Raw genomic sequence first — 23680 nt, 5'->3', positions numbered from 1 at the left:
TACTCCTCCTGCTAGGGTGTCCTCCTTTGGAACGCAGAGGACTCGCAAATCAGCGCAGGTTTTTCCCTGCCCTGCTGAATTTCACCATACGGTTAATGAACAATGGCGCAATTTAAAGAAGCCCTTTACTGTGCCAAATAAGTTTAAACTGCTTTATCCGTTTGCTCCCTCCACCAACGAGCGTTGGTGTGTGGCGCCTCAGGTGGATCACGCGGTGGCCATTTTGAACAAGGCTACTGCGGTGCCTTCTGAGGATTCCCCGGTTTTCCGGGACCCTACGGACAGGAGAATGGAGTCTCTTGCCCGTCATGCCTATATGGTTGCTGGTTCTATGCTGAAGCCTATTTTTGCTTCCATTATGGCGGCGCAGGCTGTTGCAGATTGGACTAAGATGCTCAGGCGCACCTTGGTGGCTGATTCAGCTTCGCCTGCCACGTTGGCTATGGTGGACCAGATCCAACAGGGTGTCATGTACCTGTGCGATGCGGACTTGAATTTAGCTCCCTTGGCTGCGCACCTGTCCAGCGTGGCGATCCTGAACCGTCGTCTGATCTGGCTGAAGAATTGGTCGGTCGACCAATCTTCTCGCAAGACGCTGGCGGATTTTCCCTACGCGGGATCTCGCCTTTTTGGCGAGGCTTTGGATACTCTGATAAAAGGGGTTACGGGGGGCAAGAGTACTCTCCTGCCCCAGTCCCACAAGCATATGTCTTTCCGTGGTAAACGGAATTCCTCGTCTAGGCCCTCTCAGGGGTCCTTTCGTGCCTTTAGATCACAATCCAAGGGCAAGCCCTTCAAAGGCCAAGGCTCCCAGAAGAAGCCGTGGGCAGGGAAGCAGAAGTCCGGCCAGTCTGGGTCAACTTCCTATACCACTTCTGCCTGAAGGGGCGCCCTCACCCGTTTCTGGGGTGGGGGGACGTCTGCGCGGTTTCCTACAACCTTTGGCTGACCCGCGTTCGGGACAGTTGGGTTCAGGAAATCGTTCGATCTGGTTACAAGATCGAATTTCTCTCTCGGCCGGCGGGCAGATTTTTTCCCTCGAATCTTCAGCTGTCTCCGGAGCGCTTGCAGGATCTGCACCTGGCGGTGCGGGGCCCAGGGGGTGGTGGTTCCGGTGCCTCATCGGGGACATATTTCGGGGGTTTTACTCCAATCTGTTCACTGTGCCCAGAAAGGAGGGCAAGGTGCGTCCGATTCTGGACTTGAAAGCTCTGAACCGCTTTGTGCGGGTTCGCAAGTTCCGCCTGGAATCTCTGCGCTCAGTGGTGGCTGCCCTGAGTCCGGGGGAATTCATGGCCTCCATCGATCTGAAGGATGCGTACCTGCACATCCCCATTTTCGAGGGTCACCAGAGGTACCTTCGATTCGCCATTGCGGAGGATCATTACCAATTTGTGGCGTTACCTTTCGGTCTCGCTTCGGCTCCGCGGGTTTTTACCAAGGTGCTGGCGCCGGTTCTGGCCCTGTTGCGAGCACAGGGCATCGCTGTCTTGGGGTATCTGGACGATATCCTGATACGGTCAAACGCCAGTCAGAGCCTGGTGACCGACCTGTCCACCACGATGCGGACCCTGCAGGAGTTCGGTTGGACTATAAACATTCCGAAGTCGACTCTGCGTCCTTCGGTTCGTCTTCCCTACTTGGGAATGATTCTGGACTCTGTCCAAGCGAAGGTTTTCCTGCCGGAAGACAAGCTTCGGACTCTTCAGGACGAGGTCAGGTCCCTCAGGGACAACCGGCTCTCGTCTCTCCGGACATGCATGAGATGTCTAGGGTTGATGGTCGCGGCCTTCGAGGCGATCCCCTTTGCCCAGTTTCACACGCGAGGTCTCCAAACGGAGATTCTTGCCGAGTGGGACGGGTGGCCGCAATCCCTGGATCTGCGGATCTCGTTGAGCCACTGCACCAGAAGGGATCTTCTGTGGTGGCTCCAGTCCCCGGCGGTGTCGGGGGGCGAGTCTTTTCGTCCGTTATTGTGGACGGTGATCACCACGGATGCCAGCCTGTCGGGCTGGGGTGGTGTTCTGGGCGTTTTGTCCGCCCAGGGAACTTGGTCGGAGGAGGAGTCCTCCCTTCCGATCAACATTCTGGAATTGAGGGCGATAAAGCTTTGCCTTCTACGATGGACGGACCAGCTTCGGGGCCGTCCAGTTCGGGTTCAGACGGACAATGCCACCGCGGTGGCCTACGTCAACCATCAAGGGGGCACCAGGAGTGCCCGAGCGGCTCGGGAAGTAGCCGACATTCTGTCTTGGGCCGAGACGCACGTCCCGGCGATAACGGCAGTTCACATTCCAGGGGTGGAGAACTGGCAGGCGGACTATCTGAGTCGCCAGACCCTGGACCAGGGAGAATGGTCCCTTCACCCGGATGTCTTCCAGATGTTGTGCGAGAAGTGGGGTTCCCCAGATGTGGACCTGTTCGTCTCGTCTCAACAACAAGATGGAAAGGTTCGTGGCAAGGACGCGCGATCCTCGGGCAGACGCCTCAGACGCGTTAGTGGCGCCCTGGCATCAGTATCGTCTGATGTATGCTTTTCCACCGATTCAGCTGCTGTCCAGGCTCCTTCGCAGGTTGGCCTCGGAACCGCACACTGTGATTCTGGTGGCACCGGACTGGCCTCGCCGGTCTTGGTACTCAGACCTCGTAAATCTGGTAGTCGACGCCCCGTGGCGCCTGCCGCTTCGAGAAGACCTTCTGTCTCAAGGACCGATCTTCCATCCTGCTTTACAGTCGCTGGCTTTAACGGCCTGGCTGTTGAAAGCCAGGTCCTGAAGGATAGGGGTCTCTCCCCTGAGGTCATTCCCACTTTGATCAAGGCTAGAAAAGCCTCTTCGGGTAAAATTTACTACCGTACTTGGAAAGCGTATTTTGCCTGGTGTGAGTCCAGGGGGTATTCCCCTCGCTCATACTCTGTGTCAAGAGTGTTGGCTTTCCTCCAAACTGGAGTGGACCAGCGTTTGGCGTTGGCCATGATTAAGGGTCAGATTTCTGCACTGGCCGTTCTCTTTCAACGCCCTGTGGCATCTAATTCATTGGTTAGCACCTTTGTAAAGGGGGTGCGACATTTGGCCCCTTCTAGGAGGGAACCTTTGCCCCCATGGGACTTGAACTTGGTTCTGTCCGTGTTACAACAGGCTCCTTTTGAAAAGATCAGGGAGATCTCGTTGTCTCTGTTGTCCAAGAAGGTTGCCTTTTTGGTGGCGATCACTTCGGCTCGCAGGGTGTCGGAGCTGGCGGCTTTGTCCTGCAGCTCTCCCTACCTGGTGATTCACAAGGATAAGGTGGTCCTGCGACCTAACCCATCCTTTCTTCCGAAAAGGATCTCGGATTTTCACCTTAATGAAGACATTGTCTTGCCTTCGCTCTGCGCGAAGCCTAAGCATCCGAAGGAGGTTGCCTTACATTCCTTGGATGTTGTCCGGGCGATCAGGGTTTACCTGTCGTCCACTAAATCCTTTCGCAAGTCGGATTCCCTCTTTGTCCTTCCTGAGGGACCTTGGAAGGGCATGGCGGCGTCGGCTGCGACTATCTCCAAATGGATCAGACAGATCATTGAGCAAGCCTATGCCTTGAAGGGGAAGGTTCCTTCTTTCCCTGTGAAGGCGCACTCTACCAGATCTTTGAGTACGTCTTGGGCTTACCGTCGTTAGGCTTCTGTGGCCCAGGTGTGTAAGGTGGCGACTTGGTCGTCCGTTCACACCTTCTCAAAATTCTATAAGGTGGATGTTCAGGCATCGGCTGATGCCTCCTTTGGCCGTAAAGTTCTCAGTGCGGCAGTTTCTTAGGGACCCTTGTTTTTTGTGGGCCCTTGGTTACTGGGGTGTTTTACCCCTGGGTTACTTGTTTTCCTGGGTTGTTGCTCCTGTTGAGCACGTTTTTCCTGTTGCCCAGTTGGTTCTCTTACTGTGGTAAGGTTCCTTTCTCTGATGTGGGTACTGCGTTGCCTTTTTCTACGGTTGCGTCTCCCACCCCTCATGTCTACACTGCTTTGGGACGTCCCATTGGTGAGGACTTGGAGGGGGCGGCGACTGTCGGAGGACGTAAGAGAAAACTGAATTTTTGTAAAATCTTACCGTAAAATTCCTTTCTCTGAGTCCTCCAACAGTCGCCGCCCCCCGCCCCTCTTTTGGGGGTTTTTATGTACTCTTACTGCTATGCTACCAAAACTGAGTTGGGAATGCTGGTGCAGGGAGGTATTGACTGAGGGGACAGCCCCTAGGGGTGTGTCTATGCTAAAAGCTTTTGTATTAACAATTCTTGTTGCCAAGCTACTCCTACGGAGCAAAGGTCAATACCTATTGGTGAGTACTTGGAGGGGGCGGCGACTGTCGGAGGACTCAGAGAAAGGAATTTTACGGTAAGATTTTACAAAAATTCCGTTTTTTCACATTCTGCTATATAACATTCAAAAAAAAAAAAAATCAAAATTTTTTAACTTTTTAGGCCAATTTGTTTTCTGCTACATATTTTTGGTAAAAATAAAAATCGCAAAAAGCGTATTTTGATTGGTTTGCGCAAAAGTTATCGCGTCTACGAACTACGGGAAAGACATGTCATTTTTATTTTTTTTTTAAACTAGTAATGGCGGCGATCTGCGATTTTTAGCAGGACTGCGACATTGCGGCGGACAGATTGGACCCCTGTCTGACATTTTTGACACTTTTGGGGGGACCAGTGACATTAGTACAGTAATCAGTGCTAAAAATATGCACGGTTGCTGTAATAATGACACTGGCAGGGAAGGAGTTAACACAGTGGGTGATCAAGGTGTTAAATGTAAGCCTAGGGGATTGTTTCTAACTATATGGGGCTTGGGCTTTTGAAATGATCACCGAGATCTGTAATCCTATATATAGAAGGATCACAGACGCTCTGTGATCATTCCAGAGAAGAACGGTCAGCTGTGTTTACAACAGCTGACCGTCCTTCTCTCTCAGCAGGGAACGATCGCGGGTGCCCCCGTGCATCTGAGTGACCACTGCCTGAGTGGGGGTGGGAGCGCGGCGCGTGCTCGCCCCCCAGCTGCAGGCGAGTGACGTAGAGCTATGTCCACGCAGGAGGGCCAGCCTGCCGCTGTAAATCTGCAGCGGGTGGTCCTTAAGTGGTTGAAATAATAGAGAGCCGTATCGCAAAAAATGGCCTGGTCATGAAGGGGGTTAAATCTTCTGGAGCCGAAGTGGTTAAAGAAAAGAATACAGCCCCTACAGTCAAACATGGTGGAGATTCACTGATGTTTTCGGGTTGCTTTGCTGCTTCAGACACTGGATGTCTTGACCGTGTGCGTGGCATTATGAAATCTGAAGACCAACAAAGAATTCTGGGTGCACTGGAGAGTACTGAACTAGCCAGCAATTAGTCCATATCTAAATCCCATAGAGCACCTGTGTAGAGATCTTAAAATGGCAGTAGGGAAAATGCAGGCATCCCAACCTGCAAAAACTAATTTCAGGGAGGTGACACCACGCCCCCCTCCCCCCCCCGTACTAATTTAACACAACTAGAGGATGATCAAATTTAAATGAAAATGGAATCAGTATGCAGAGGTTTACTTCTTCTGAGAGATATTAAAAATAAAACACAGAGCACAGCTTAGCCAGTGATCAGCCCTTGTAGAAATGTCCCCACCAGCCCAGTAATGAGCCCCAGTCTGCAATGACTGTCATATTACAGACATCTGTGTGGGCTGTACTACAAGTCCCAGCATGGCCTAGCACATTAGACCCTCGATTGCACTAATACTTGCCCCATTATCAGTCTGTAATTAGAGAAATAATCCCAGACCTCCATATACCTTGTGCTGTGCGATTCTCTGCCTCTCCCCTCTGTTCCTGCCCACTTCACTTTTCTCCTAGGCAGTCAGCGCCATTATACCAACAGCAAAGCACATTCACCCTTCCCTAGGAGATAGCCCTCAATCAACCATGCCATATTTCCGGATAATATTATATTATCCACATCACCAATGGCAGTCATTGTACGTTAGGATGTTTCAGGTAAAGATTAACACTAGCTCTAACATGACTATTGCCCTGCAAGGACTCCTTGGGAGGACGTTGCGTCTTGACGTCCGCGTGGAACGCATGTGTGAGTTTGTGTTTTCCACGCTACCAGGTAGTCGGCATGGGGAAGCTGAATGTGGTTTTGCTTCGTTATCTGTCCAGAGATGACTTCAGAGTGCTCACCACAGTATGTGTGTGTTTTCTAGAGAAGGGAGGATGGGCGGCAGGCTTGTGTCTACACTGGGGGGCCCTGTGTGTACTTGTGAGAGGTGAAGACATCCTAAGTCTCCTGCGGCAGCCGGGAGATTGCACGGCACTTGCGGGTGAGCCGCTGGCAAAAGGCGGGAGACTCCCGCAAATTGCGGTAGACTTGGGAAGTCTGAAAATGTAACCCTTCCAATCTGAGAGACCTGGTAGCAGTTGGTCAAAGAGGAATGGTCCAAAATTCCAGAAGAGACGTGTAAAGCTTATTGATGATTACAGGAAGCAATTGATTTCAGTTTTTTCCAATGGGTGTGCTACTAAATATTAAATTCATGGTGCAAATGATTTTTTGTCCAGTCCATTTTTGGAGTTTTGCATGGAATGTGTTTGGCTTTTTTGTTTCTCCACTGTTTTGTGTCATACCAATACAAAGCAAAGAAATAAACATAAGATTGCCTAAACATTTGTAATTGCAACAATTTTCTGAGCAAAGTGGTATATTATCTGACAGAAATGCAGGGGTGCCAATATTTTTGGCCATGACTATATATGTACCACAACTCATATTTTAAGTATGTGTTTTAACCTTTGTAACAATGAAATCTTTATTCATATTTTGATATCTTTTGTACACGTTTGACGCGTAAAAAAAGAAAAAAAAAGCCCTTGGAATACAAATTCTTCTTTTTTGTTTTAAAGTTGTCTCTTTTCAGTATTTTTTCTGTAAGTCACAAGGCTTTGGGGAATAGACAAGAATAACCTAGTGCAGGGCCAAGAAAGAAATAGACCATAAAGATTAAAGATTACTATATCTAGATGGATTATTTCAGCCATCTTTCTCATTTATTTGACCATCAATTAAGACTCCCCCTGAGTGCCTGAAGGTTCAATTAACCAGAGTGATAGCTGCTAGAACCAAGGCAATCTCAACAATGGTGGAGCAGATTTGTTAAAGTGATTGTAAAGTTTTTTGTGTTTTTTTTTATTTTTATTCCAAACATGGTATACTCACCTGCTCTGTGCTGTTGGTTTTGCACAGAGTGGATCCTCCTCTTCTCGGGTACCTCTTCTGTGCTCCTGGCCCCTCCAACCTGTCGAGTGCCCCTACAGCAAGCAGCTTACTATGGAGGCACCCAAGCCGAGTTCACAGCCCCACCGCCTCTCTCTCCTAATTGGCTGACTAACTTTGACAGCAGGGGGATCCAAACGGGCCATGCTGATTCAGCCAATGAGGGGTGGGGGGGGGGGGGGGGGAGTCCCGGGCAGCTGAGAAACTCCTGCAACATTGCTGGATAAAGATGGACTCAGGTAAATATTAGGGGGCTGCTGCGCACAGAAGATTTTTTAATCTTAATGCATAGAATGCATTAATCACTTGCTGACCACCTGCAATACTTATACTGCAGCAGGTCAGCTCTGTCCTGCAACCTGTACCTGTACGTCGTTTTGCGCGACTGGGAGAGCCAATCAGCGGCTCCGGTGGCCGCAATATCTGTCGGGCACCCACGATCGCTTCCCGTAGTGGCAGATCGGTGGCCTGCCGTTGTAAACACGGCAGGCCACTGTTCTGTCAGTAATGAACACAGGGATCCTGTGTTCCTCTTATTTAGGAACACAGGTCTCTGTGTTTATTCAACAAGCTCACCCCCACACAGTTAGAAAGCACCCCCCAGGGACACATTTAACCCTTTGATTGCCCCTGGTGTTAGCCCCTTCCCTGCCAGTGTCAGTACAGCAACAATGCATATTTTTAGCACTGATTGCTGTAGTAATGTCTCTGGTCTCCCCCCCCCAAAGTGTCGAAAATGTCAGGTGTAAGGTAATTACTAGTAAAAAATAAAAACTTTGGCCAACAAATGTTTTTTTGTGTCTCCCACCAATATAACATGTATTATGTTATCAGGTGTGCGGTTATAAGGCATAATGAAAAATCTAAATCGTTTTTGTACTATTATAATTTACTAGTAATTCTCTGCTTGGGTAGTTGCCATGAAAGCACAGGGTATACTGCTCACCCCATTTATATATTTTTATTCTTTGATGTATTATGTACTGGGGGACAATATCTTGGTTTAGAATTGAACTCTGTTTCCTCTACCTCTGGGTATGTGGTCTGTAATGTGCATGTGGAGAGAGAATTACCAATTTAAGAGTACTTTTTAAAATTACAATCTTAAGCTACGTGTTTGTGCTCAGTGCATATTTTGTAGAATGTGTCGTTGCTAGGAATTGATTCAATTTTCTTTATTCTGTTGCCTTGCAGCAATGGGTTTGGCTGCTCTTGAAGTTATGCAGGCAGTGCTGAGGACTTGGACAAATTCAAAAGTGCGAATTAATGGGAAAACCAGACTAATGCAGTGGAGAGACATGTTTGACATTGCAGTTAAATGGAGAAGGTAACTTTTAGCTGTAAAGTATTTGTTCTTACCTTTGAAATAAGCCAGTGCTAGGAAATCTTAGATTTATCATATTATTATATATTTTTTACTCTTAAAGTAGACTTATCATTTAGTTTTACATGAATTAGAACACAGGTCAGTAATACAAAAATCACAACATTTTTGGGTAAAAGACTACTGCTGATCCCCATTTCTTAGTCTAGGCAAATCTAAATGACATGATATGGTCTCAGTCTATTTCTGCTGAGTGTCTTTTTTTTTCATTATTATTTAGTAGAGCGATAAGACAAAGTCTGCCCCATATTTGTACATAGATAACAAAACTATAGATTTTTTTTAATGATTTAATTCGGGGGGTTTATCACTACACATTTTTTAAATTTGGCACTGAAATCTACCGTCATAGATCTGGCAGAACAGTTTTCTCCAGAGTTTTTTTCCTTTCTTTGCAGTTTCACCTCTCTGCCAGTGTGTTTTGAGTTGCCAAATTTTTTTCCATCCACGATTACCAAAAACTGGGGGAACATTACAGAAATAGCATCACAGCAAAGATTTGGAATCCAGTACAATAGATGTTCAATAAACACCTTCCACTCAAAAATATATTATTATATACGGATGTCATAATATGTTTGCTTTTTTGATAGGATTGCAGATCCTGATCAGCCTGTACTATGGTTAGATGAAATGCCAGCTCAAAGTCTCATCAGGGGCTTCAACAACCACATAAACCTTATCAGGTAATTGCTACAAAGAAAGGTACAGTGGGTCAAAAGGGGCATCACGTTATAATATGAGGGGTGGAAGGTCTCAATAACCGGATACAGGCACCGTCTCCAAATGAGACAAAATAGTTTCTGGTCAGTCAACACGGGAGAGAGGAAAATGGGGATTTTTTTATATGTGCCAATGACAAACGCATACATAGAATAAAATACCAAGTTTATTAAAATCCACAAAGGTTAAAAAAACATGTCCTACACAACAGATTTATCAATAATTTGCAAGTTATGCTGCAGAGACGCAGTGGATTAACACATTTCACTTTAAAGTTCCTTCCTCAGGATCCACTTGCTTGTAGTGTCTTAGGATGTGGTAACTAAATAACGAATTAAGTTTCCAGGGACTACTCGTATTGCAGTCCTAGAGACTGAGATCCTAGAGTACTCTTCAACAATTGCACATTAATACCAGAAAGGGACACTTGAAAATGCTGATAACCCCAAATTACATACACTGATATAAATGGCTTCACAAGTCACATTTCTTTAACAATACATGGTCACTATGCATTGTTACTACAGTGACCCTGCACACCAGCATTACTCGTCTCCCTGCTAACATGTCTAAAACATGGCAGATCGTTACCACATCCTAATACGCTACAAGAAAATGGATCTGGTAGGAGCAGCTTCAAAGCGAAACAGGTTTTTCTCTGTCGCTCATTGACAGACGCAGTCCTCTTGATATCAAATCGGGTTATACTGCCCTCTACAGGAGTTGGACACTAGGCAGAAGGAAAACGTTCTGGCCACACCTTAGGGGCAGTCCCAGAGGGTATATCCTCACTCCCTGCTACAGGATGTCAGTTTTTTCTGTCTAGTTAGGAGTAAGGACCTAAGTTCCTTGCTGGGATCTTTGGTCCTGGCAAGATTTTTTTATAAAAATTTTTTTTTAAGACAGCTTTTTTCTCCAGTTGTTCTTGTGAGATCTTAAAGCAAGTATGCTGAAACTGGGCGACGGGCTGGATGTTGAGATCCAGTGGTCACCCCAGTCAGCCTACGAGCGTGTGCAGGCCCTAGCTCCGCGCTGGGTCGGCCGCGACATAGTCCCACTGGACGGGGACTGACCCTGCGAGTTAAACGCCTCGCCTGGACGCCGTCGACCATTTGGAAACTGAGTCACGGCGTCCGTATTGGTCGACAGCCCCCCCCCACCTCGGTGGAGAGGGGTTCGGTCAGGAGTTGGCGCCCGCCTGTTCCGGTATGGTGAGTAAAATGTTCCCCCTCTCCCCCTGTCGGGTTTGTGGGTGGACGCGGGCCCCTCCCTGGGATGACCGGACCTTTATAATCCTGGATCCCCCCTCTATCCTATAACAGGTGTCACAGATCCCCCTCTTGAGGGTGATTGAGTGAATAGTAACCAGAAGGCTTGGTTTGGGAGCTGACAATCGGAAGGCACTGTATGAGGGGCACTGTAAGGGACCATGACTGAAGTCAGTGGCTGGCATTACTGTTAGGATGGCCATGTAAGAGGGTGATAGCATCTTACCTGATACATAAGGTGCAATACAGGCCGATTCCTGTGCCTGGACTACCGCCATCCTCCCACAGGCCGCCATCCTCCCACAGGCCGTACACCTCCCGCAGGCCGCACAGGCCGATGACTACCTTCCGCAGGCCGCTGCTATCTTTCCACAGGCCGCCATTTTCCCGCAGGTCGTGCGGGGCCGCCATCTTGGAGCCTTGTGTCTCCAGCATGGGGGCGGCCATTTTGGAGATGACCTAACACCTCGAGGAGTAGTATGGGAGGCGCCGGAAGGCGTGTAAAGGGGCGGAGCCGCCTCCTTTACCCGGAAAAACGAGCCAAAGACTTCCTGTCTGTAACAGCCAGTGCTGGGAACAGGTTGATAGAAACTTCTGTGCATCTGGTGGTGAGCCTTGGGGTCTCTCTCTCTCTCTGTGGGGTCCAGGCAGGTAACTCTGAGGGGCGCTGTTGTGCTGGGGGACTACAAGAAAAAAAAAAAAAGTTTTTTTCTTTGCAATTATTTTTTTGTTTGCTGGCAAGTGTCTTGAATATCATGGACCCTGCCACACATGTATCCCCACCTGATCCCCTCGAGGTGGCCGCAGGACCCTCCAGTACCCCACTTGTGATTGATGCATTATCAGCAGTTTTGGAGTCTTTGGTATCCCGGGTGGAGGTGGCCTGTCAGGGACGGAGGTCAAGGAAGCGACCCCCGCCTACCCCTATTTCATCTGACACTTCAGATACGGATTCTGAGCTGGTCACTGCAGCTGCAGGTCCCTCTTCTGGGGCTGCTGTCTCAGGTACGGTCTCCTCCGACAGTGAGGAGGACGTTTCTGCCTCCGCCGTAGCACAAGAAGAAGCGTTGGTGGACGCACTAGTCATGTCTGTCCGAGAAACCTTAAGTCTTGAGGTTACACCAGCAGAGGTAGCTGACACTGAAATTCCCTTTGGTACCACCAAGCCTACCAAAATGGCGAAGGTTTTTCCCTTGCCCAAATGTTTTGGTAATCTAATTAAAGAAGAATGGGATCGTCCAAAACGAACCCCTGCTATTTCCAAACGCATTGCTAGGCGCTATCCGTTTGAGGAATCCCTCCTTAAAAAATGGACGGTACCACCAGTGGTGGACCCACCAATTTCCAGACTAAATAAAGCCACTGTTTCCCGTTGGAGGACGCTCCGTCCTTTAGGGATCCGGTGGATCAAAGTGGAAGCGGAATCCCGCTCCATTTTTTCCCTGATAGGGTCAACATTTAGGCTTGGTTTAGTTTCACAAACATTGACAGAATGGACCAAATTGTTACGCCGGGACATAAAGGGGAGAAGCATCCCCCCGGCAGTATCAGATTTGCTGGAGCAGATTATCCAAGGGCTACAGTTCATCTGTGATGCCACTCCCTTGCTAGGGCGTGCATCTGCTTCAGCAGTGGTCCTCAGACGCGTGTTGTGGTTAAAGTGCTGGTCGGCGGATCAGGGTTCCAAAAAGACTTTGGCTAATCTTCCTTTTCAGGGGGATCGCCTGTTTGGGGCCACCTTGAATGAGATTAAAAAGGATCTCACTGGGGGTAAGAGCACTTTTTTACCACAGACTGCTAAAGGTAAAGGACCTCGTAACAGGCGAGGACCTTCCTTTTCCGCTCATAAGAAGTTTGTTCTTTCCGCTGGGGCGGACGATAAGGGGAAGTCCTCCAAAGCCCCTTCGGGGGGCTTCAGAGGGCGCTGGTCGGGTAAACAAAAACCCGATTTAGCCAAACCTGAAGATAAGACAGCCTGAAGGTGCGCCCCCACCCATCTCTGGGGTGGGGGCACGTCTTCACCGGTTTCCGGATCTATGGCTTTCCAGAATCCCGGACAAAGGGGTTCGCGAGGTCATACGGTCGGGATACAAGATTGAGTTTCGATCACTTCTACCGGTGCGATTCTTCCCTTCCAACATTCGACTATCCCCAGATCCCTTAAAAGCTTTGCGGGGAGCAGTAATGGACTTGATGCAACAGGGAGCGTCAGTTCCCGCTCCTTGAGCAGAACGTTTTCTTCACTTTTTCAAAAGATCATTCTTAGTTCCCACCAGGAGATTGAACTATCTGGTCCTGGGACTGATGGTGGCCTTCTTAGAGGCAGTACCGTATGCCCAGTCGCATACCCGAATTCCCCAAAAGGAGATTCTTTTCAGATGGAATCGGAATCCCGATTCTCTGGACAATCGGATCCGGTTGAGCGAGTGGACCAGGGAGTCTCTGGTCTGGTGGCTTCGTTCTCCGATGCTCAGCCAGGGGAAGTAATTTCTTCCGACAGAATCCAGGTTACCGATAAATGTATTGGAACTGAGAGCGATCAGACTTTGTCTGATTTACTGGACCGAGCAGCTCCAGGGCAACCCGGTTTGGATTCAGTCGGACAAGGCCATGGCCGTGGCTTATGTCAATCACCAAGGGGGCACCAAGGGTGCCCTGGCGGCCATAGAAGTGGCCAGCATTCTTCATTGAGGGACCGATCTTCCATCCTGCTTTACAATCACTGCCTTTAATGGCCTGGCTATTGAGACTCAGGTGCTGAAGTACAAGGGATTGTCAACTTCAGTTATTCCTACTTTAATTAAAGCAACGAAAGCGACTTCTAGAAAAGTCTATCATCGCACATGGAGGTCTTATATTGCGTGGTGTGAATCCTTTGGATTCCCTCCACGTGCCTATTCGGTGACCCGAATCTTGGCCTTTCTACAACAGGGGGTTGAGCAGAAGCTGGCCTTGAGTACTGTCAAGGGTCAGGTTTCAGCGTTGGCAATTTTCTTTCAGAAACCTTTTGGCTACCCATTCCTTGGTGCGGAATTTCATCCAGGGGGTGCGGCACTTGGCTCCGCCAGTGCGCGCGCCCTTACCGCCCTTGGATCTTAATTTGGTGTTGTCGGTTCTTCAGAAACCTCCCTTTGAAAATATTAGGGAGATTCCCTTGCTTACGTTATCCCAGAAGGTGGCCTTCTTGGTGGCCATTACTTCTGCACGCAGGGTGTCAGAACTGGCCGCATTATCCTGTCGTTCCCCATATCTGGTGCTTCATAGGGATAAGGTGGTTCTTCGTCCGAATCCATCCTTCCTTCCTAAGGTGGTTTCAGAGTTTCATCTGAATGAGGACATTGTATTGCCTTCCCTATGTCCTAAGCCCAGTCATCCTCAGGAGTTTGCGTTACATTCCTTGGATGTGGTTCGGGCAATCAGGGTATACCTGAAAACTACGGACTCGTTTCGTAAAACGGATTAACTTTTTGTGATCACGGATGGCCCCAAAAAGGGGTTGCTTGCATCTGCCGCGACTATCTCCAAATGGATGAGACAGACGGTGGTACAGGCTTATTCTATTAAGGGTCGGAATCCTCTGTTCCCTGTTAAGGCGTTCTCCACTCGGGCGCTTAGTGCTTCCTGGGCCTTCCGCCATCAGGCGTCAGTGGTCCAGGTTTGCAAGGCGGCTACCTGGTCGTCGGTTCATACCTTTACAAAATTTTATAAAGTTGATGTGATGGCATCGGCGGATGCCTCTTTTGGCCGCAAGGTTCTGCAGGCCGCAATTTGAGGAGACCGTTGGTCTACCTCGAGGGTTTTTTTCTGTTGGATTTTCAGTTGAGTCTCATCCTTTGGTTTGATGAGCCTTTAAGACTTCTAGTCGGCACCGGTTGGGCCTTCTGGATTTAAATTTTGATTTCTGTTATCCCACCCCTCATTTGTGGCACTGCTTTGGGACGTCCCGATTTGATATTAATCGAGGACTGCGTCTGTCAATGAGCGACAGAGAAAAATTGATTTTTGTAAAATCTTACCGTAAAATCCTTTTCTCTTAAGCTCATTGACAGACGCAGTACCCGCCCCTCTACTTTTGAGTTGGGTTGGGTTAAATTCTCTGACACTGCTTTGTGACATAACTGACATCCTGTAGCAGGGAGAGAGAGGATATACCCTCTGGGACTGCCCCTAAGGTGTGGCCAGAACGTTTTCCTTCTGCCTAGTGTCCTACTCCTGTAGAGGGCAGTATAACCCGATTTGATATTAATCAAGAGGACTGCGTCTGTCAATGAGCTTAAGAGAAAAGGATTTTACGGTAAGATTTTACAAAAATCCATTTATCCACTGCGTCTCTGCAGCATAACTTGTATATTATTGATAAATCTGTTGTGTAGTGTATATATATATATATATATATATATATATATATATATATATATATATATATATATATATATATATATATATATATATATATATATATATATATATATATATATATATATATTAAGCCTTTGTCTGTTTTAATGTCAAAAGTATTTATTTTATTCTATGTATGTGTGTCATTGGTGCATTAAAAAAAAAATCCCCATTTTCCGATCTCTTCATTGACCGGAAACTATTTTCTTAAAAGGAGCATTATATTGCATGAAGAGCTTCTGCATATGCATTTATTTTGTTATGATGTATACATCAATAAATTTCCCTACAAAAATGGCACAAACTACTGTAGTGTAGTCCAATCTTATTCCAATAAACATTGCATTAGTGCATAAACGTAAAGTTCTAACTGACGTAAATTGATGAGGAAAATAATATTCAGTTTTACAAAAAGCTCATGCGTAAAGCCTAGGATACACTAGTCATTTTTTTTTTCATATAACCCAGCAAGGCTGAAGGAAAAAAAAAAACTGACCATTCAATAGGAGCCGCTGTACTAACTATCCAACATAAGTACAGCGATCTCCCTTGCTGTTCTATTCTGTTCTGACAGGGGAATGGCCCCCCATCAGAACACTTCGGTCAGCGTTTTCAGCCATTGTCTAAAAGTGTTGACCGGGAGCTGGTCGGCAGACCTTTTTCAGTCGTGTTCCTTCGACAGCTTCTGTCAGAACGACTGCAGTATACTTGGGTGGAATTTCGGCCGATTCAATAGAAACTATTGAACCGGCTGATGCTGCTCAATGTTCGGCCCATGTGTACTAGGCTTTAGGGTTGAATAATAAAAAAGTCTGTGTATTAAAAACAAAGAAATCATCTTTACACACCGGTGAAAAAAATCACTATTATATTTGCTCATGAGTGAGATTTTAAGTGAGATAAAACAGATTTACCCGATATATCAGACTACTTAAAAAAAAACAACAAAAAAATGTATATTAGAGCTTTTTGCAACCTCATCGGGTAACTGCTAAAAGGAAAGACACAACGTGACAAATGAAGCATCATATTCCTTTAAGAGCTTGTTAACGTGCATTTGTTTAGTAGTGGTGTCTGCTGGGTGGAGTGCAGTCATACCGTAGGGCACCAGATACATTTGACAGCACTGGAAAGATTCCATCTCTAGTACATATGTTTAAAGGTGCATTCTAGTGAAAATTGGAGATTAAACTATGAAATGCATACAAAGGGTATAATTATGTTTCATCCAGTCATTGTACGAGGTGTGTCTAAATAGTTTGCTGAATGGTTTAAGAAAACAAAAAAAATAGAAGATGCAAACAAATTCCCTTTATTGGCCTTCAAAATCGTCATCCTACACAACACACACTTGGCAATGTTCATAAAGCTTCTGGAAACTGTCAGCAAAGGGCTCTTCAGGAATCGATCGCAGAACCTGTCGCACACATTCTTGGATTGCTGCAATGTCTGCCAAACGTGCGCCTTTTATGATGCTCTTCAGGCTTCAGACTCTTTTTGGGTCACAGGGGGTAGATGGTTAATGCCATTCCATCGATTGCCGCTTAGATTCAGGATCAAACTAGTAGCACCAGGTCTCATCCCCGTGGCGATGGTTCATAGAAAGGATGGATCCCTGTCACACATGGTAATGAAATCTCCAGAGGTTTCCATTCGTTTTTCTTTCTGTCTGCCTGTCAGCTTGTGCGGCACAAGCCGGGAACAGATCTTCCACTTACCCAAATCTTCGCAGATGATGGTGCGCACCGTGATAATGCCCAATTTCTCTTCCATCAATCGTAGAGTCAGACGCCGATCCTGTGCCAGCATTTGTCACACTGACTCAATCATGTCTGGGATTTTGCTTAACAGCGAACCCGACCGTGGCTTATCTTCAGTCGTTTCCTTCCTGTCGAGAGAGTTTGAACCAGTCATAAACACATTTTCTGCTTACTGCTTCCATCCAGGACACTTGCACCAACTTTGTATGTATGCATCGCCATTGCCGTTTTCCTCAATTTGTAGCAGAGCTTGATGTTCCCTCGTTGCTCCATTGCACTGTGGCCTTACCTCTCACACTGACTACGTTTTGACTGTCCGCAACGGGTTTACCCTGACAGTCACGTTTAATTATGGCCCATGTTGCTGCTGAGATATCAGACCATTTACCAAACTTTTTAGACACACCTCGTGCTGCACAGTCCACCACAGCTACAATTTGTATGGAAAGAATACTTTTTTACTATACTATTTTAAGTGTCCACAGCGTCATCCTGTGTTGACATCTTTTCCCTCCCACAGCTACAATTTGGCTACAATTAAAGTATAAAAAGATCTGTGATGCCCTTTAACCACTTAACGCAAATGTAGACCTACATTGGCTGACTTTAAGTGGTTGTACTGGGATGATGCCTCTAGCTAGAGGCATCATCCCGGTACCGTTGTTTAGAGCCAGCGGTCGGCTTTCCGGTGGTAATGACCGATGCGGCTCGGGAGCCGCTCGATCATTACCCTGGCGAGCAGGAGGGGACGTCCCCCCCCCTCCCGCTGCCTTCTGCGGCTCTGCCCGGGTCTCCCGTCCCAACGGGAGACCTGAGCAACCAGCCGCACGTCCGCCGCCTGGATGGAGTCCCGATCTAAGCCCGATGCGGCTTCGATCGGGTCTCCGAGGACATAACCCGGAGGCGGCGTCCATGACGTCACATCTGGGTTACTCGGCTGCTAAAGACGGCAGTTTCAAAAAGTGAATGTATTCAAAAATGCAGTTTTTGCAGTTTTGATTACATGGAATTGTAGTGGAGGGGTCTAGGGTCCTTTAGACCCCGATCCCTCCAGAAAGAGTACCTGTCACTGCATATCTGCATATTGCTGTCACAAGGGATGTTTACATTGCTTGTGACAGCAATAAAAGTAATCAGATTTTTTATTTTTTTTTAAAACCGGTGTTAAAATTAAAAAAATAAAAATAAATAGGAAAAAAATAATAATTTAAGTCGGCCGTGAGCTTGCGCACGAAAGAATTAGTCGCCGTGAGCTTGCGCATGAAAGAAAACGTATATGGAAGTCACGCCGTAAATGAAATCGCTGTTCAAACCACACATGTGAGGTATTGCCACGATCACCAGAGTGTGAGCAATAATTTAACAAAAAAGAGCTACACTCTAACTCTAAACTGGTAACCGTTAAAAATGTTTAAAGCGTCGCCTATGGAGATTTTTATTGACCGTAGTTTGTCGCCATTCCACGGGTGTGTGCAATTTTAAACCGTAACATGTTGGGTATCTATTTACTTGGCGTGACATTATCTTTCACAATTTACAAAAAAATGGGCTAACTTTACTGTTTAGTTTTTTTAAGTGCAGTGAAATGTGATTTTTCATAATTTTTCCCAAAAAAATGGTGTTTGAAAGACCGCTGCGCAAATACCGCGTGACAAAAAATATTGCAATGACCGCCATTTTATTCTCCAGATTCTTTGCTAAAAAAATATATATAATGTTTGGGGGTTCTAAGTAGTTTTCTAGCGAAAAATACTGATTTTAACTTGTAAACAAAATGTGTCAAAAATAGGCCCGGTGTTTCGTGAAAAAACCATACCCGTAAAAATGCCATACTCTCGTCACTTCCGGTGCACCTACGTCAGCACCTACGTCATTGAACAGCTGAGGAGCTTACTAGTGCGCATGCTCGGAGGGTATGGAATTTTCACGGTAGTGTGTGTAACGTTACACCGCCTCAGCTGTTGCGGCGGTTACATTAAAACAGCTCGGCTGCAACATGAGTCATCTCTGCTCCTACCCCTGTCACTTCCCTGATCTCGGCTACTAAATGTAAAAGCGGCGGCGGGTCTATGAAAATATAAATCACTGAGCCGAGATCTCCGTGATTTAGATTTCATAGACCCGCCGCCGCTTTTACATTTAGTAGCCGAGATCAGGGAAGTGACAGGGATAGGAGCGGAGATGACTCATATTGCAGCCGATCTATTTTAATATAACCTTTAATGTAACCGCCGCAACAGCTGATGCGGTTATAACGTTACACACACTACCATCAAAATTCCATACCCTCCGAGCATGCGCACTTGTAAGCTCCTCAGCTGTTCAATGACGTATCCGGAGCTGTGAGCATGCGCACTGCTACGCTGCTCAGCTGTTCCATTACGTTTCTGACAGGAAGTGACGTGGGTATGGTATTTTCACGAGGTATGGTTTTCTAGCGTTACACCGGTCTTAAAGTGGTTAAAAGGCCAGTTTGAAAAGCTCTATAGGTGTATAGGTGCACTGTGTGTAAAAATGTATCTATGAAGAGCCTTAAAATCTCATATGTGCTGGTTTTTCAGTATGTGCCTTATCAGAACGTTGGCTGCCTTTGGGGATGAAAGAAATCCACCAGGTTTAGGACAGGACATTTTATTGCAAACTATGATTATTTGCTTTTGCATACTTCCATTCTTTGGGTTTAATGTTTTTAATATAATTGTGTCAGTAACTATTATCTATATAAACAAAAGTCTTAAATATTTTTGTGTATGTATTTTGCAGAGGTCAGGTAATCAACATGCGGTACTTGGAATATTTTGATAAGATTTTAAGCTTTATAAAGGAAAGAATCCTTATATTTCACAGGTAAATGTGTATTATTGTTGGACGTAATTTAGAATTTTATCACACTCTCTTAATCTGTATGTTTTTTTTATGTGACCTGTTACAACCTTAAAGTGTTACTAAACCCACAACCGTAAAATCAGTGTGTATATGCAGTAAAGCATGCTTGCTATACTCACTGTGGAACCTAAGGGGTAATCCTCGGCCTTGTGTAAAAAGGCTGTTTGAGCCTGGCTTCTCTGATCCTCCCCTCTTTACACTGTCTACTGATAATTTCCTGATAACGGAGTCTATGGAGTCAGGCTGCACATGCTCAGTTTGGGGTGTGTTGCTAGAGAGGTTTTTTTTTTTTTTTTTCCAGGAGAGTGCATGTGATCAGCACAAGGTCAATCAGCACTGTCCAGACAGAGGCTCGGGTCTTGCAGTCTCGTAGGACAGTCAGAAAACTCCTCCTACAAGCCTTAACCAGTGCTTGGCTGGAGACTGATAGTCACAAGACTGCTCTAACTGCTGATAAGAAAAGGTATTTAGCAGTTTATATTTCCTAAAATAACTGCACTTTCATGTTCTGTTGAAAACCAGACCAGATGTAGTGACTGTAGGGTCCTGGGTTTAGCAACACTTTATTATCAAATAATCATTTAAAGTATTAGGCCTCTTTCACACGATCCGCCTCCGTAGGCGGATCCGTGTTGCTCAGCGGGGATCGATCCACGATCCCCGCTGAGCCGGCGGATGACAGCTCCGTCTCCGCTTGCAGAGCGGAGAGGGAGGTGTCTCAGCCCCCGCTGCCCTCTATGGGGGATCGGATGAGAGCGGATCGCCTGTCCGCTCTCATCCGATCCGATTACTGAACGGATGGAAAAATAGGGTTTCCATCTGTCCAGATTTCACGGACAGGATCGGATACGGATGGCAGCGGGTGTCAGCGGAGGTGTCTCCGCTGACACCCGCTGCCCCATAGAGCTGCATGGAGGATCAGATCCGCCTAAAAACTGACAGGCGGATTTGGTCGGATCGCCCGTGTGAAAGAGCCCATACTAAAATCAAAACCTTGTTTGTTTTTTTTTTTGTTTTTTTTTTTGTTTTGGATAGCATGGAGATGGATTAGAACTCATGTCACATTTTATTGCTGTTTGTGTCCTATTTGGGAGATTCATCCTGTCTTTGTTTTCTTTCGCCATTGTCATTGAAAGTAAAAGAAAATCTCAAATTTTGGGTTGGCCCCAGAAAAGTAATAGAGGGGAAATCTTCCAGTGGGGACACTATTTCTTTTCACCCTCCCTTACTCCAAAATGAAAGAAAAAAGTTTTGCCTTTAGTTGACTTTAGACTGTCCTACAGCAGCCTTTAAATAAGTCCCCAGTCAGTTGCTATATGATTTACAATCCACAAAAAGTAAAAGAAAACTTCTTTACCTTCCCTAATTGATCCCAGTCCTCCATTTGTGTCTCTTATGCTCCCCTCCTCAGGCAGTGCATCCTAAAGTGAGAGGGTTTTAACAGAAGCAGTGGGCAGGACTGGGTATGGTCAGGTGCTCTTGGACAAGCTACAGGCTTGTGAATCAGCACTGGCCATACTGATCAGCACTGGTCGCTTATAGTTAATGGAGTTGTTAAGTGAGAAGGTTTTTTTATCTTAATTCATTCTATGCATGAAGATAAAAAGCCTTCTGTGGTGTAACAGCCTCCCCAGCACCCCCTAATACTTATCTGTGCCCCATCTCTATGCAGCGATGTTCACGAGTCTCTCGTCTGCCACTGCGCCTCAGCACTAAAAGTCAAGTTGAATAAGAAATGATAAGGAAATTCACAATAAATTAAATACATTAAATTCTTTCATTAAAAATTAATTAAATTAAGCCGCTGCCAAAACCGCTGCCACTTTGAAGAAAACAAATATTAAAAACCTGTCCAGAAAGACAGGGAAACCTCTTACAAGTTTAGTAATAATCCAAACGATATTCGCCAACCGAACCAGAAACTGAGGAATAGTGCCGCATCAGACGGGTGATTCTGAGAAACTCCGATCTCTCATCTGCTGTAGGTGGAATCACAGGTCCGGGCAGAGATATTCGCTTCTCTGTCCCACTGCAGCAGATCATCGCAAAGTGAATATCTCGGCCGGACCTGTGACACGGAGCTCCGGGGATCCCCTCCTACGGCAGGTAAGAGGTTTCCCTGTCTTGCTGGATATGCGAGTATTTGATATTCATCTGGTAAATGAATTACCAAGAGGGAGCGGTATTACACATTCACATGGTGTGGTGGACAGCTAACCTCAGAATTGTCTCCTATATGAACTTTACATCATTAATTTATTTATTTATGGAGGTTTGTATTAAGTAATTTTTCATTTAATCACTCTTTCCATGGGTGCTTTTTCTGCTATGTGCCACTGTTTACCATTATTGATTATTTAAGGAGGTAGACATGGTTTTAATTCAGGACATTACCCTTTTGGTTTCGCCTCAGCTCCTTGGGTGTTCACAAAAGTGGTGGCCCCGGTGTTGGCATTGTAGCGGCAGCGGGGGATTGTGGTACTGGGTACCTGGACGCTCTTCTGTGAGCAGAGTCTCCCAACTGCTCTAAAGGACAACCTGGAAATTACTGTACGGACTCTGCAGGGGTTCGGTTGGAAATTGAACTTTCAAAAATCTGCCCTGGTTCTGTCCACCAAGTTGGGACTATCTTAGTCTGACTCTGGACTTTGCTTCAGCCAGGACAAAAAAAACTACAAAAGCTGCAGGATGTGATTTGGCTCCTGTTCAGCAGTCGCTTATTTTGTCAGGACTTGCATGCAGGTGCTGTGCCTGATGGTGTCTACCTTCGAGGAGGTTGTTTGCACAGTTCCACTCAAGACCTCTGCAAATAGAAATGCTTGCCAAGTGGGACTAGAATCCACAGTCTCTAGACAATCTGATCTTGTTGAGCCGGGATACAAGAGGGTCCCTGATATGGTGGCTTCGCTCTCTGGCACTTCAACAGGGCGAATCCTTCCTTCCCCTGTACTTGGATGTGGTCTGTCTGGGTGGGGAGGCGTTTTGGGCACGGATGTGCTCAAGGGGTCTGAATTCTGGAGGAGTCAAGACTACCGATCAATATACCGGAACTTCGGGCAATAAGATTTGTCTGGCTCATTGGACAAATCGCCTTTAGGTGTGCCTGGTAAGAATTCAATGGGACAATGCCACAGCCGTGGCGTATGTCAATTACCAAGGGGGCACAAGAAGTGTCCTGGCGGCTCAGGAGGTAGCCGGCATTCTAAGGTTCATCTGTTTCTCCGGTGGGGAACTTCTGCGGTGGACCTGTTGGCCTCTCGTCTCAACAGGAAGGTACATAGAATTGAGGCAAGGTTTCAGGAGTGCCGACACCACAGACACACACCTGGGGCTTTTTGGGGCCAGTGTTATCTGATATACGCCTTTCCCCCGCTAAAACTTCTGCCAAGTCTTCTGCGAAGGATCGAGGCAGAAGGAATCCAGTTATCCTAGTGGTTTCAAACTGGCCTCGCCGGTCTTGGTACGCCGATCTTGTACAGCTGGTCACCGATGCCCCTTGGAGACTTCCTCTCGAATATTTATTGGCTCAAGGGCCAATCTTACATCCTGCTTTACAATCGCTGGCTTTAATGGCTTGGCTGTTAAAAGCCAGGTGCTGGAGGATGGGGGGTTGCCTGAATCTGTGATTCCCATGCTGTTAAAGGCTAGAAAATCTACCTCTAGGAAGGTTTACCATTGCACCTGGAAGACGTACATTGCGTGGTATCTTGGGGGTCATCCCCGTTCCCTTTCGGTGGCTCGGATTTTGGCATACCTCCAACGAGGTGTTGAGCAGCGCCTGGCCTTGGGTACTGTCAAGAACCAGGTTTTCTGCCTTGGCGGCCTTCTTTTACGGTCCTTTGGCTACGCATTCTTTGGTTCGCACCTTTATTCAGGGGATTCGCTACTTGTCTCCCCCAGTTCGGTCTCCGTTGCACCCATGGGATCTCAATTTGGTGCTGTCGGTTCTCCAGTAACCGCCTTTCAAAAATATTCACTAGCTTCCT

The 23680-nt window shown here is 46.7% G+C and overlaps 1 protein-coding gene across 2 annotated transcripts in view; it reads left to right on the top strand.

Annotated features, from left to right (window-relative positions):
* The window catches only part of TTC13 (tetratricopeptide repeat domain 13), a 289788-nt gene that overhangs the window by 133195 nt on the left and 132913 nt on the right, over positions 1 to 23680 (top strand). For both annotated transcript variants that reach the window (XM_082249950.1, XM_082249949.1), the window contains exons 14-16: positions 8470 to 8602; positions 9253 to 9345; positions 19572 to 19655. In XM_082249950.1, coding sequence (XP_082106076.1) covers positions 8470 to 8602; positions 9253 to 9345; positions 19572 to 19655 — 310 coding nt within the window. The remainder of the gene's footprint in view (positions 1 to 8469; positions 8603 to 9252; positions 9346 to 19571; positions 19656 to 23680) is intronic.

Source organism: Pelophylax lessonae, assembly GCF_965119305.1.
Source record: "Pelophylax lessonae genome assembly, chromosome: 3".
Taxonomy (NCBI): domain Eukaryota; kingdom Metazoa; phylum Chordata; class Amphibia; order Anura; family Ranidae; genus Pelophylax; species Pelophylax lessonae.
This window is presented reverse-complemented; position numbering and strand designations above follow the sequence as displayed.